This window comes from Neodiprion lecontei, chromosome 2 (genome assembly GCF_021901455.1).
Source record: "Neodiprion lecontei isolate iyNeoLeco1 chromosome 2, iyNeoLeco1.1, whole genome shotgun sequence".
In the NCBI taxonomy this organism is placed as follows: Eukaryota; Metazoa; Arthropoda; class Insecta; order Hymenoptera; family Diprionidae; genus Neodiprion; species Neodiprion lecontei.
The window spans coordinates 2,138,973-2,153,637 of NC_060261.1; the positions used below are offsets into that span (position 1 = coordinate 2,138,973).

Genomic DNA, 14,665 nt, shown 5'->3' on the forward strand with positions numbered 1-14,665 from the left:
TGTTTTTTCTTTTCTTTTTCGCTTTTTTTCTGACATTGTCTTTGCCGTTCTATTCTCCGTTCTAGATTTTTATCCCTAGATCTTAAATAGTAGTATAGACCTAGGCTAAGGTTTAGTAATTAAGGGTCTGTTCATTTTTAATTTTGCAAGTATGTTTTCCAATATTGTTATGGAAAAGATGAAAATAAACCATTAAACCATTAAACCCCTTTGCATTTTTAGCGAAAATTTTGGCGATTTTGAAACGTGCTGAAATAAATTCTTTCACGCACTTTCCGACGTAATTTTGCGAGAGAAATCGATTGGGCGCAGTCCCAATACGCTGCGATCAACGCATCAAAAGTTACAGCCAAAAAACGAAAACCTGTGATTTCGACATTTTTCAGCAGGTGCTTTTTCCTTCGTGATTTCAATCCTGTTGATCCCACGCTGTTTTCGCTGCGTTTTCTGAGTTCCTGGGGGTCCAATTGGTCAGAAAAGGGTCATACAAATCGAATCTGGGACCAAAAATTTTTCGGCTAAAAAATAAAAAAAAAGCAAGGCTAACCCCTTTGCATTTTCGGCGAAAATTTTGGCGATTTTGAAAAGTGCTCGAATAAATTCTTTCTAGCGCTTTTCCGACGTAATTTTGCGATAGAAATCGATTGGGCGCAGTCCCAATACGCTGCGATCAACGCATCAAAAGTTACAGCCAAAAAACGAAAACCTGTGATTTCGACATTTTTCACCAGGTGCTTTTTCCTTCGTGATTTCAATCCTGTTGATCCCACGCTGTTTTCGCTGCGTTTTCTGAGTTCCTGGGGGTCCAATTGGTCAGAAAAGGGTCATACAAATCGAATCGGAGACTAAAAGTTTTTCGCCCAAAAAAAAAGCAAGGCTAACCCCTTTGCATTTTCGGCGAAAATTTTGGCGATTTTGAAAAGTGCTCGATCAACGTTTTTCAAGCGCTTTTCCGACGCAATTTTGCGATAGAAATCGATTGGGCGCAGTCCCAATACGCTGCGATCAACGCATCAAAAGTTACAGCCAAAAAACGAAAACCTGTGATTTCGACATTTTTCAGCAGGTGCTTTTTCCTTCGTGATTTCAATCCTGTTGATCCCACGCTGTTTTCGCTGCGTTTTCTGAGTTCCTGGGGGTCCAATTGGTCAGAAAAGGGTCATACAAATCGAATCGGAGACTAAAAGTTTTTCGCCCAAAAAAAAAGCAAGGCTAACCCCTTTGCATTTTCGGCGAAAATTTTGGCGATTTTGAAAAGTGCTCGAATAACGTCTTTCAAGCGCTTTTCCGACGCAATTTTGCGATAGAAATCGATTGGGCGCAGTCCCAATACGCTGCGATCAACGCATCAAAAGTTACAGCCAAAAAACGAAAACCTGTGATTTCGACATTTTTCAGCAGGTGCTTTTTCCTTCGTGATTTCAATCCTGTTGATCCCACGCTGTTTCCGCTGCGTTTTCTGAGTTCCTGGGGGTCCAATTGGTCAGAAAAGGGTCATACAAATCGAATCTGGGACAAAAAATTTTTCGGCTAAAAAATAAAAAAAAAGCAAGGCTAACCCCTTTGCATTTTCGGCGAAAATTTTACAAAAAGTATTTTGACGGAGAAAAGGTAAGTCCCTTTTGATTTTTGGTGAATATTTCGGCAAAAGAAAATGCTCAAATCCATTTCATCATGTACTATATATTGAAATATGGAATTCGCGTTTTTCATTCACTCTGCATTGATACCCCGTTGATTATATTCGTTTTGTCTACAACCGTCGTGGTCCTGACTTGTGAGAAAAGACTTAATCATCGTACAGATTACAAATTCGTGTCGCTTGCTGAAACATTTATTCAAACTATGACTTCGAATTCTTGCCTAAGTACTGAATGATTTCCTCAGACCGCGAAAGGATCAGTCGCATCATCGATCGGCCCAATATCCATCGGTAACAGATGCATTCCAGCAGAGTCATGTCCCAAGTCAATCGGCTCCAACGAATTTTTGAATGTCAGATTCACACGTTTGTGTACTCAATTAATCCAGGTGGTCTATAGAACTAACAGTCGATACCTTGTAATTTCTTTGACACAGTGGATGAAAATGAACCTTTTTATTACAATATTACAAAATCTACAGTGGGTTCTATATGGCACAATCCAAATACATGAACAAACTTGCTAATACAAAATATCCGGTATACTGTGAATACGTGAAATACATCGATAAGTATACAAAGTACATTGAGTAAAAAATAAACACACTTATGTATCGATATAATTCGATATTCTAGTAGATTTATTATTACATTCACCACTTATTACTGCATGTATCTAGATAAAAATAATAAACTAAATGCATTGATTACTATTCTTGCTATACTATGAACTGCATTAGCGATTATTATCTGCCTATACATACATTATCCCACTCTATAACTACGCATAGCTGAACTGTACTTCGACTACGTCTATGATCGACATATGCTATTGTATGTATATTATCCATGTATCTATTTGCAACTACAGTAAGGATTTCGTTTCATTTCTACTTAGATATTAAAACTATCTCCACAGTGTACATTATCATTCAACATCGTTATCACTCCCGTCTAATCATGGACATCCACCGAAGCATCACATCAATATAAATTGATTACATATATGAGTTTAATTATTGGAATGCTTATCATACGAATTTATCGAATTGATTCACAATTACCCAGAGACAACATTGTTATATATATTTATACGTAGTCGTACACTACTGTACTATAATATAGACTTTACCACACATGATTAGAAATGCCTAATATTGAAAGTACGAGTCACTTTATAATTAGCGAAACACTTATACGTTATACGTCGTCTTCACATAAACTAGATTAAACATTAGAAAACGTGATTATTGTGAAATTATGGTCCACATAGTTTCAAAAGTTTTATAGTCGGTGATTTCATACACATATATCGTACCTAAGTTACAGATTACTACAGAGGTGATAATTTCATTGCAAAACTCGCATGAGAAAAAAAATATCCAATAGCCTCGCAGCCTGATTCGTTAATTATGCATTTTTACACACTTCGAATACTGTAGGAGCATCAAAGTTCTAATCGCAATCAATTATTGTTAGCAAGCTATTCTAAAACAAATGAGCAAACAAATATAAATTAATGATTAATCGCGAATAAATTTTGCGAGGGTGCATTATTATTATTATTATTATTTATTTTTTTTCAAATAACAAAGCATATCCAAACACTATCCCTTACTGCTGTGTTTCAACTTCGATGTTTCTACAATAAAACTTTTTATTATTATCCCGTTATTCTGACTATACGATTTCTAACATCTGCATAAATCCCAAGGAATATTTTATTCAACTACAACTTTCCTACAACAATTCTCTAATTTTTACCTACTCGTAACACTATTCGTACACCTATGCTTATTTATAATTTCATTCTACGAAATTAAAGCGTACATAAGGGATTTTGCACGCACAACAAATTGATATTATGCATACGTACCAGCTGCAGTGGAATGCGATATGGAAAGAAAAACCTGTGAAAGCGTGGCGTCGTGAAAATTGTTACAACAAGAAATAACCGTTCACGTTTTTAATTGTTACCGACCTTTTCGCCGTTTAAACCACAGTGACGGGATTCACTCTTGCGTGTAATTTTATTTTATACTGTTTAGAAATGTCGCTTAATGTCTCCGACGTCGGAGCTGAGAATAAAATCGTATCGTTGTACATGATATTAATAAAAGAATATTGTATTATTTTTCTATCATTATTCTTATCATTTTCACATTAACAAAACCAGCTTTTGGTACACATAATCAATCATCATCATCATCATCTTCATCATCATCATCATCATCATCATCATCATCATCATCATCCTCATACACAAATTGTATAGATTTATACAAATATATAAGTATATGATAAATAGTGATATACATAATAGTTTAGTTACAGTTTATACATATATTCTTTTTTTTCTGATCTTTTTGTTTTTCTTCGCCATCTTATCATTATTATCATTATTATTACTATACACGTATATTTACATCTAATTGTTGTATAGAAAATAGGTGTATGTAGATTACGCAACGTATAGAAATAGCCATGAGAATACTGTACCTACTATTCATAAATCAGTAACCAGTTGTTTAGTGCATTTGGTTGATTCGAAAAAGAGGTGCCTAACATGCAAATGGAACGTTGAAAATTTTATAACGCGAATCACAAAACTTCAATTGTTATTAATAATTAAGGTTATATCTTTAATTTTATATGCTGAGCTTATGTATGAAAAATATAAAATAAAAATTAATCTGTAATCATATTATGCGAGAATTAATTTCCCACATCATTTTAATCCTGCAATCCTTTATCCTGATCTAAGGAAGTTTAGTATACGGTTCAAAAATTTATAATACTGTATTTTTCGGAATGACCAATAATAGCTTGTATAATAATGCGGGATCATATTTATCGTGAGTACATAAAAGGATTAGAGTATCTCCATAGTAAAGATGAAAATAATAATAATAATAATAATAATAACAACAACAACAACAACAACAGTATGAGGATATTGCATAGTGTAATAATACAGCAAACGTTATACCTGGTCCCATTTCTGAATATTTTGAACCTGTTTCATTCTTTATTGTACCGTTATAACGATATTCATTAACGTAAATAAATATTGCGCACCTATATTTCATGTACTTATGCAACACTGGCGTAATAAATAAATTTTGAATACTTTAATTGCATGATTTCTGAACTATATATACACCAGTATAAGTTTTTACGACTACAAGTCAATAGATACAATCAAAAGTCAATTACTGGTGTAATTACAAGAATAAGAAAATATAGGTTCGGTTTTTCTTTTTTTTTTTTATGTAGGGTGCAAAATTCAATTAACCCGTCGATAGAAAAAACGTCCGTGTAATTTTTTTTTTTTTGTTCTTGTTTTTGTCCGTATTGCGTAATATGCAATAATGATAATAATAATTGGTAATCATATATACGGATTGATCACAGCTCGGCAGAAGGCGCATGTAAAATATAGATTAATATACTATACCTATATGTTATAATATTAGAATTTTAACTGTTGCTACGAAGTATTTGCTACATGTATATATTATATTTACAGTATCATATCATGAGTATATAAACGATGTATGTATTTACAGTAAATAAATACACAGCAATATTCTGTATGATTATGTATTAAAGAGCAAAAAAAGGAAATCTCAAAAGACTGTAATCGATGGATGATAATTCGACTAGATAAAATGCATACTTTGAAAATTGATAAAAAAATAAATAAAACAAAAGGTTAATGCATAAATTTGATAGACATTTCTCGTTCCTTAATATTGGTATAAATTATAAAAGCCAATAAGTAATATACCTACTGGATCATGTATTACGTAATTATATTATTGTTGTAACTATTTATGTTTATACAATAGCAGTCTTTCCATGTGTTTCTATTTTGCACCCCCTTCTTTGTCAATCTTAAAACACGTCAATAAAAATTTCATAGCGTCATCCCAAAAAGTGCGTTATTATCTATACACAGTACGTTAACAATAATTATATTTTGATACTAGACACATGTATAGAGTATAGTATACACTTAATCCTAAAAGTCCTACATAATGCGCGCGTATGGATAATAAACAAGGAAAAAAAGTAGTGCGGAAAATGAAGGAAGTCGATACGAATCAGCATGAAACATAAAACGAAGGAACTGAAAAAGAAACGAAGAAGACCAAATCATAAAACTAAATGACAAGCTAGTTTAATGCTTTGCTCGTGGTGTGCTAAAACCCATAAATAGAATTACGTTCGAGAATCACGAGATACGTAAAATTGAGGAAAATCATCAGCTAATATTTAACGAATTGTTGAAATGTTACACGCTTCGTGAAAATTGAAATTGGATCGGTTCGTACAATTTGTATATACTTAATGCAATTCGAGTATTATACGTTCATAGACATGAATAGGCAGGCATAGACAATGATTATAAATACTGCATTTCGCGTTATTCGAAATATTACGTCCTGCGCATTAAATGGCGATTATAGATACATGAGTTTTACCGCATGGTCGGTATACATATACGTTAGAATCAACGGGCAATATTAACGTATAAACAATTTATAATACAAGCATGAACTTCGCAATGGACGGAGCAAAAAGCACATTATAAAATTACATTATACAACGTCGTATTATAACGGGTGTGCGAAATGAAGCTCTTTGTCCATATTAATCGGAAACAATAATCAAGCAGACAACATAAAACGCAAAAATGCTAAAAAAAAAAGAACGAACAGTAAAATAAAAAAAGAGGATCGCAGATGTACATTCAGTCTTTGGACAAAGATTTTACAGATCACGAATTACTCTTCATCAATAAATAAATACGTGTATAATATTTAAATGCGTTGTATACGTGACGTATTATTCATGTAGAATATCTTTAATTTATTATAAGTATCTTTTACTTAATCACTTTTTCAAGTAAATTTTAAAACGATCTTAGGAAAACGAATATACGAGAAAATAAGTTAAACTAACGACTCAACGCAACGCGAAAAAACGAAACTACAATAATAATGTATTATAGTTTTAGCGTGGATGATAATTATTTACTATTTATCCGTCAGTTCGCGTCACGTCATGTCAATATACCGTAGGAACATCTATACACATTATTACGGTGATTATAAAAAAGGGAAAGCTGCAAGTATAAAAAAACTTCTTTAACGGAATTGTATATTGTATAATAAATGATATTAATAAACAGTTATCACCGCAATTTACCTATATTATTGAATATACCACACGAATAGATGATATACACCTATACGTTATATTATGTACGTACGATACAGAGGGACATTTATACCCAACGATATAGGAAAAACTATTTAATCGTATAGCAATATAAGTTATATATAAAAGTCTTTCGGACATCTAGGCCGTTGTATTTCGCGGGATTAAAATAAGAAAAGAGAACGAAAACATAGATTTAAAATTTTTCTTGTTACAAGTTAAAATGTAGCCCCTCGACTTACTCAACGAACCCGAAGTGCCTCGGATCATTCAAGGGTAAAACGTTAAGAAAAAATGAAGAAAAGCAAATTGATCTAGCACTGAAGCTAGAACGAAAATCCGTTTGGTACCTAACAAAAGTTTCCACTAAACAGAGGTATAAAAGAAAATTGTTTTAGGTAGAGGTATGTGCAGTGATCTGACTTACCAACGACTCTTCGATGACTCTCGGTGTCGTATCTCCTCTGGTAAGGACGCGTGCAGCCTGCACGGTAGTTGGTATATCGCTGATACCTGTTATAGACAAATAATGAATACTTTCCACATCTCTTCCATAAAAATTCTATAACATCAATAATCTCGATGAATAGTTGAACGATCAATGAAATGTCTACAACTCGTAAACGTCCCGTCCATTGGGCCTGGCGACAGCTGGTCTGCAGGAAGCTGGGCTTGCGTACGAATGTATAATGTGAACCCTGAGACGAACGTCGCCGGAAGATCTGCCGGTGCCGTCACCGCGTGTCCGTCTTGAGAAGCTTACGGTGGTCTTGCAGCAGCAGTAATGAAAGAGCTTGACATAGGCGTTGCGAAAGTGCCGATCGGAGACGCAGTACAAAAGGTTGTTGAAGCACGACTTCGAGAGGGCGAACCACGCCAGGTTGTAAAACACCCTGGCGCTTACCGGGCGAACGGAACTCACGCAGAGGGTGACGCCAAAGGGTAGCCAGAATACGGCGAACATTGCGAAGCTGTACATGTTGGTCTTGGTCAGGTCGTAGTCCCAGGCGAAGGCAACCGGTGGTTTGAACGAGGCCCTCGTCGCCCGGCGCACTCGCACCACGAGGCACAAGTAGGCCAGTATCGTTATCAGAGCCGGTACTCCGACGACGATACTCGCACCGACTGCCTGGACGAAGGCGATGCCGTTGAATCGTCGCCCGCAAAAGTCCGGCCCCAGGTCCAGGGACGATTGGAGGGCTACCGTCGTACCGGCGATTAGCCAGGCCGTCAGTATCAGGCTTGTCACGCAACTCGGCGTCAGTGCTTCGTACCTGAAATTTGATCGACGATTTAGTCAAGGGATTATTTGTGTATAATGCGAGCATCTTTTATACGTTTTTAAATGCGTGTTTGCCGTACACAATATACCCCTTACTATGGCGGTAGAGTGAGTCTGCGAATACGCATGCGCGGAGTACTGAAATTACCACTTTTAAGTCCTAGGAGTTATGAAAGTGGTTTTTTCTGCACTCCGCGCATGCGCTGTCGCAAGCAAATCTGACATCAGGTGACCCTAACCTCAATTTCATATATTTATCACTGAGTTTAAAAATATGTTCTGCGAAAATAAATATTAAATTACCTTTCTTCGGACAGGCAAAGACGGGCGTAATTCTCGACGGCGATGGTAGCGAGAGTGAAAACGGTAACGAGAAAACAAACGGCCTCTAAACTCCACTCGAAACGACATATACTAGGAGATTCTTGTTGACCGGCTAAAATAACAATCGCAGAAGCAGGAATAACGAGGCCAGTTACGAGAAGATCGGCAAGTGCAACGTTGACCAAGAAAGCGTTACCTGAAACAGGAAAACTCGAATTTATCAATCAACTGCAGCAGTTCTTTGCAGACATCCATAAATTCCTGCATACCTGTATAATTTGAGAATAAAAATCGGTAAGTATTGTGAGAAAAATAATTAAAATGCCTCACCCCTCTTCTTCAAATGATCCTCGACCATTACCGCCGATATCATGAAGACGTTACCGACGCTACCGACAACGGCCAGAGACGCCAGGAGCAGAAGACGGGCGACCCTCGACCAATCGGAAGACAGAGTTACTGGCGAGACGTCGTCACCACCGTCGGCTATTTCCCCCCTCGTATTTTCAACCACAACACCGGTACCCAGTGCAACAATACCGGCAATCGCAGTGCTCATTCCAGCCGTGCTTACCGTGGTGACGTTCATCTTAAAAAAACAAAGATGCAATTAAAACAGAGACCCTAAAGTGTGGACGGGGCTATTCGGGCAATATGGCGTCGTCGTAAACGATCAGCTGATCGGATTAGACTAATTGTGCCAATATCAGAGCGCGGAGGACCGCCTACCAACTGCCAGACTTTCATTTTGTTTGATTAGGTTGAAACAGGATGATACAGAGAGTAGAAAGCTACTTTTATAATCGAATATAACTCGATTTGAGTGATGATTATGTGCCGAAAAATGGCATGTTACACTACTTTGGATCCTGTGAATCACATTACGATGAATAAAACAGAACAAGAGATTGAATTTTACTCTGGCTTTAATAAGCTTTTCCAAGCAATATCAAATTGCCAGGACGATTTCGGTATTCGATGATTAGCCATCATGATGTGAACATTCCTGATACGCGAAAAGCATTTCAATTGACACAGGCACGTGTCACGTATGTACATACACACGCAAATGCTCATACGTATGCAGAAACTGGGCCAACGTTCATTATTTATCAATAGGAGAATGGGTGGATGACTGCCAAGAACGACAGGTTCGATTACAGTATGGAATTCACACTTGTTGCTTTGCCGATATACACATATATATGAGCTTTATACGTATCTACTAGATATGTACTGCTCTATATCTGTATTCATGTATACGTAATACCCGCATAACACATGCGCGGATCGTCGAAATAATGTAAGAGAACTAACGATGAATAAATTCGTCGACATTTGCGAATGAAATTGAGTATTTCTCTATTTATCCGTCATAAAGAGGAAAAAATAAAATGCTGATATTTAATTTCACCACTTTTTTTAATATCAATCTTTTATGCGTACAACCTGTACTTGAGTCGGTATTTGAATTGGTTATAAAAATAGTGGACGTAACTCTGATGCAAATGACGAGATGTACAATAATTTATTGTATTAAACAGCGTCACATAAGTTTGACAATGTAGTGACTCGGTATGAATCTAGAAGTAAAACTATAAAGATAAGTAATCGGTGCAATTTATTATGTTGGGCATGATATTCAAGAAAGCTCGTATTTTATTGCATCGCCGATAACGGTGCACGCTGCATACAATATATAATATACCTATATATATATAAGTATGAGAGTTGAGATATTAAACTTTTTCTCATAATGTCCTCGCGGTATTAAGACCAAGGATATATATATTCATAACGTATGTATCGTACACCCAACAGGCGATATTAAATATCGCTTCTACGGGTTTATCAGAAATTGTAACGGTCAGCGACGAAACACTGATAAAAGAAATTCCCAGAGTAAAGAAAATTTTGCAAAAAAGAATTGACGCTGTTTCAATATTGCGCATTTTACCATCGTCTAGTTGGCACGGAATTCTGCATTCCTGCGCATCGATTGAATTCGAAATTCTAAAATCGATGAAGTTTATGTCGCATAATAACCCCCAGGGTTATGCAAACAGCGTCCATACCCTTCTACAGAGCCATAAACCATACTGCAGACGTACGTAAAACATTATATATAGGCCACGTGTACATAACATACATAGATGGTCATATGTACAAGCAAATTACGAACACAAGCATAAGGTATATTCACTGGCACACGATCAAATTGACCTTCAAGAATATGAATATGACCGTTTAATGCTTACACATTGTCTAATCCGTCGCCCCTGCAAAATGCCAGTTTTCCACGTGATTTACTCGCTAATTTATACGTGTATTATACATGCATAATTACGCAGCGATGCGTATCAGTGTGTAAATTATACACGGGTCGCCCTGCCTCACTAAAAATTTTCATGTGGTAATTCACAAAATGTTTTGAAAGAATTCAGCATATAATTTATTATATGATTTATCTTGGAAATTCGTTAAAATATGTAAGCAATCACGTAATAAATTAAAAATCACGTATCATCAGATATATTAGATCAAAAACCATATATAGTCAATTATATAGTCAACTAATTTATAATGTGATTTCTTAGATGTTTTATCGAATTTCAAAGATCAACCATGTGATAAATTACACGCTGAATCCTTTGACAAAAATTTTATGATTCAACACATGAACATGTATTCAGTAGCGTGCTTTAATGGGTTGGAATGAACTATAGTCTATGGATTCAAAAAAATAACAGTTTCTTTTTTTCTAATCAGTACAATTAAAGCCAGAGGTATAAATTTAACGTTACAGAAAATACAAGGATCAAAATGCGTATCGGGCAATTTTCTGTTCGAGAGAGCAACGAAAAACGAAAACGATGTTCCCGTCAAACTGACGAGCATATCAAATCTTGTGGGCGTGAGAGGCTCGTTACCCTCATTAGCGTCTTTGCCGTTTGTATGTATACATATATATAACACGTATATATATATATGTATGTATGTATAAACTAATGAGGAGGAGCGGCGCGAGTCTTGCCGACATTAATGGGTTTAACGACGTTACCCGCAATCACAACCGGCCCGTAAATTGAAACCGTTGCACCCTAAACGTGTGATAAATTTATCATCACGAAAATGAAAAATGTCGGAATGTAAGTTATCATGGAAATTTTCGTAATAAATTATTCTCCGCTCGTTGCGTAATCAACGAAGCCCTACGAGTTAGCAAGAAATTGCTGTATTCGCTGTAACTTCTGACTCAATAGAGAATTTAGGCTAACGTATTATACAACATTTTAGTGGTTCAACATTACATGACTCGGTATTACGTACACCCTCTGTAATATCACGGTGGCATCTGCGACGCGTATTTAAAGGTAAATTTTTCGCACGTGTTGCATGCTGAGACATAACGTTGAAAAGTTTGAAGCACCGACCCTGCCAATTACGCATCTGATACATAATTGTGTAATTCGTTACACCGAGTCATTCTATGGGCGTGCCGCGTGTGTAATTCAACTTACATTGGGGGGAGTCCTCCATTTATACAATTCAGGGCCCATGTTTTAAGAAACCGCCTACGATTATGCAATTCTTCTCGTAGCTTTTACCGAAATTCATCTGCATTTATGCAAATCAGGGCATGTTCTACAGTAATGTATTCCCGGTTGACCAAATGCAGGCGGATTAGGATAAAGTGCATCCTGAATTGCATAAATGCAGGCGTATTTATCGTACACTGAAGCGGGTATAACGCATAAATATAAGCGTATTTATAATCTTACACTGAATCGGATATGACGCAGTTTTACAGAATTATCCGGTCATATGTCAGACGCATAATATCGAGGTAGGCATGAAACAACATTAACGATAATAGGAATAATATGGATTCACCCTCACACTCAAACCTTGCCCAGACTGCCTGTGGCTTATTCATTATACCTGAAATTCCCAATCTACGCAAAAATAATACTCATTCACGAATTCTACACAATTTCGCAATTAAACTCGTTGCGATAACCGACACGATTCGTTGGGTGATATTTTTTTCCGTCTGTTCTCTGTTGGATGCTTCAACTGTGTTAAATAACCAGGAGTATTGTCTGAGCAATTAATCTCGACATTGTTTTACCTTTTCGGTAAAATTAAATTTTCCTATCGTGATCATTGCTTAGCAAGGTGACACACATTGACGCAATTAACGTTAGGTAGACGTTGAAAAACATTCACGTTAATACTATTTTTTCCCTTAGGAATATTCATTTGTCAGCGTATATGAAAGCCCCCAGCGGTTTTGTATTTTCTTCTCTTTGTGTACGAGTCAATTGTAAAGGTGTACAAGCAGGTTTGCACTCGAACCTCGAAGCATTAACCTAGATTTTTGTCGGAGGTAATAATTAAAAAATGTGTTATACGTATATACACGCATATGCATAATATTATGGGGACAATAATCCTTGCGTGTAGATCTTGGCATAAGGAAGTTTGATTAAATACACGCGTTTTCTTTGAAAGTGATTGTGGAAAATTCCTCGATTTATTAAAAAATTATTCCGGACTTTCTATACATGTAACTTAATCACCTGCTTAAAATCCTTTTCATTCGACTTTCTTTCATGCAATTCTGACAGTAAACTCGGAATTTTCTGCGAAGGGTTGATTGCAATGATCATATAATGGGACCGTATTGCAGCGATTGTAGAAGAAATGAATTCCAATCACGGTATATTGCATGTAACATATATCGTGCGTTATGGATGTTACACACATACTGTAGAAAATACCTACGTTATGGAGAGAGAGTTTCCCGCGTATTGATCATCACACCGTCAGATGCGCGGAGAGGATTTCACCGGCATGAGAGAGGGAGAGAAAGAACTAGAGTAGTGTTTCATAGCTGTGGTTATCCCGGTCCCAAATACATTATCCCTCATATATGAGCTGGCGCGTAAAACAGGTAGGTTATACGAGTCTGGCTCGGGACAAGGAACGACCAAAGTAAAATTGATATTGAGCCACTGATTACGGCGCTTTTATCGGCTCGTATTATACACAACCTTGTACTAACCTCAAACCTGTCCGTAAAAAACGCTCGGCGAAATACGAAGTACAGTTAATGCGATTCTTATTGCTAAAAGCTCCATTGTTTCACAGGGAACATGGATCATTAAAATGCAATGAATGCTGCTGAAGGTTATGATGACGATGATGATGATGATGATTGATGTGACGAGAGGGGGAGAGAAAAAGAGAGAGAGAGAGAGAGAGAGAGACAGAGAGAGCGAGAGAGACATAGATAGATAGATATTTAGATAGTTAGATAGATATATAGATAGACAAATATATAGATAGATAGATTGTGTATTTTCTTATGCCCTGGTTATACCTTGAGACAATACGTTCATGGCTGTGTTTGAAAATCCAAAGTAAAACAAGGAATATCAAGAGCAAAATAATATAGTCTATAAAATAACGTATAATAATACAATACAATAGAACAATGTTGAATAGTGATAAAATTGTGACTGAGCATGATTTTAAGCATAGGAACCGTCCCTTAAAAAAGAGATGGGCAAATAATTTAGTGTTTAATGAGTTAAGGATCAGCATTGATGGTATTTACAAGCCAAGTAAAAGAAAGAATGACAAGTTAAAATGATGAGAGAGAGAGAGAGAGAGAGAGAGAGAGAGAGAGAGCTAACATAGCGGTATTATAAAAACCGGAAACTCTTACGGCAATCTCTCGATTGCGGAGAAACTCGATTCGATATCCTGCAATTCATGTATTAACGATTTCCTATCCGACGTATATATGTACTCACTCCTACACGCCATACGCCTACAGCTTTATAGGTATATAGGTATATAGGTATGAGGTAAAATATCGCGGGCTCCAGAAGGCTGTTCGTTTCGCGGGTTCGATTCAACTCTAGCAAAATCGGGAACGATAAATCCGCGTTATTCCTTCAGACGAACAAAAAGGAATAGCAGTCTCTCTCTCTCTCTCTCTCTCTCTCTCTCTATCGCTCTCTCCGCCGCAGAAAAGTCGTCCTAGTCTCTAAGGACTCTGACGTGAATCGACCATGCAAGACACGTGGACGTTGACCGCGGAGCATTGCCCTCGTATCTGTCATAATATATAATAAGTGTAGGAGCTTCTTCGTTTTGAATAATCGACGTTAGGCTGAACA

General features: G+C 36.5%; 1 protein-coding gene across 4 annotated transcripts in view; it reads right to left on the bottom strand.

Annotated features, from left to right (window-relative positions):
* Nucleotides 1-2,065: 2,065 nt before the first annotated feature.
* LOC107222289 (melatonin receptor type 1B-A-like) overlaps nt 2,066-14,665 on the bottom strand; it is a 45,739-nt gene continuing 33,139 nt past the window's right edge. For all 4 annotated transcript variants that reach the window (XM_046732036.1, XM_015661579.2, XM_046732037.1 and 1 more), the window contains 3 exons: nt 8,805-9,063; nt 8,454-8,670; nt 2,066-8,142 (listed from right to left, as the gene is read on the bottom strand). In XM_046732036.1, the coding sequence (XP_046587992.1) occupies nt 7,479-8,142; nt 8,454-8,670; nt 8,805-9,063 (1,140 nt within the window). In that variant the 3' untranslated portion in view covers nt 2,066-7,478. The remainder of the gene's footprint in view (nt 8,143-8,453; nt 8,671-8,804; nt 9,064-14,665) is intronic.